We start from the raw sequence: 1273 nt of genomic DNA, 5'->3' as shown, positions 1-1273 counted from the left end.
CGGTTCAGGCATAAGCCAGAGGCGGGGCACACCAGGGTGGTTTTTCCCCCAAAGAACCTACTCTGTATCTAACTCTGTGCGTGAGTGTGCATGTGTGTGTGCACACACCTGTGTCGGGATGTGTAAGACCTGCCCTCCATACACCCCACCTCCATATCCAGAAGCCGAACAGTGTTATCGGCACAGATGGGGTCTGGTGTGACTTGAGCTCTCCCAACCCCACCTCTAAAATGCTTATTTTATTGGTAATGCGTCCACACTTCTGATACGTTAAATAGGATATCTTTTTTTTTTTTTTTTTTTTTTTTTTTTTTGCGGTACGCGGGCCTCTCACCGTTGTGGCCTCTCCCGCTGCGGAGCACAGGCTCCGGACGCGCAGGCTCAGCGGCCGTGGCTCACGGGCCCAGCCGCTCGGCGGCACGTGGGATCTTCCCGGACCGGGGCACGAACCCGTGTTCCCTGCATCGGCAGGCAGACTCTCAACCACTGCGCCACCAGGGAAGCCCAGGATATCATATTTTTAACTCTTTCTGGAAACATAGTACCAGAAAGTGTGAAAATCCTGAGTTCAGCTCCATGAATCCCCACAAAACGAACACACCATGGAACCAGCACCCAGATCAAGAAGCAGAACGGGGCCAGCCCCCAGGGACCCCAGACCCACTTCAGGTCACCACCCACCAGGTGACCATGCTCCTGTTCTCACACCAGATGTCAGCTTTGCCTGTTTTTGAACGAAAACTATAGATGGATTCATATTATATGTTCTCTTGTGAGCTGACTTCTTTTTTTCTCAGTGTTATGCCTGTGACGTTTATCCAAGCCGTTTGGTACGTGAATTTATTCATTTTGTGTGTGATCGGTAAATTCTCAAAGCTCTATATAAACACATGAATTATAAGAAGTATATAAATATGTGTGTATCTACTGTGTTTGTATACATATATATATACCGTATTTTATATGTAAATACATACATATATGTACATACATACGTATAAACATCAGGATAGACGCTTAACATACAACTCTTATCCAGATTCATTTCTCCTTTTTGCTGCTGATGGGCTTACAGTCATTTCAGTTTGGGGCTATTACAAAGAGAAGCAGCATCCTTTCATCCTCAGAGCAACCCGCTGAGGCTGGTTCTGCTGTGATCACGCGAGGACGCGGCGGCTCAGAGAGGCCCAGCGACTCGCCCGCGGCGCACAGCACCCGCCCCGTCCCGCTGACGCCCCCTCTTCCCGCAGGCCGAGGAGGCTGGCGGCCCCCG

General features: G+C 49.9%; 1 protein-coding gene across 1 annotated transcript in view; it reads left to right on the top strand.

The window, feature by feature from the left end:
• Positions 1 to 1273, top strand: part of WFDC1 (WAP four-disulfide core domain 1) — a 25445-nt gene that overhangs the window by 13275 nt on the left and 10897 nt on the right. The window contains 1 exon segment of the mRNA XM_007452519.1: positions 1257 to 1273. This exon segment is cut by the window's right edge and continues 135 nt beyond it. Within this exon segment, the coding sequence (XP_007452581.1) occupies positions 1257 to 1273 (17 nt within the window).

Source organism: Lipotes vexillifer, unplaced genomic scaffold (assembly GCF_000442215.2).
Source record: "Lipotes vexillifer unplaced genomic scaffold, Lipotes_vexillifer_v1.1 scaffold443, whole genome shotgun sequence".
NCBI lineage: Eukaryota > Metazoa > Chordata > Mammalia > Artiodactyla > Lipotidae > Lipotes > Lipotes vexillifer.
This window is presented reverse-complemented; position numbering and strand designations above follow the sequence as displayed.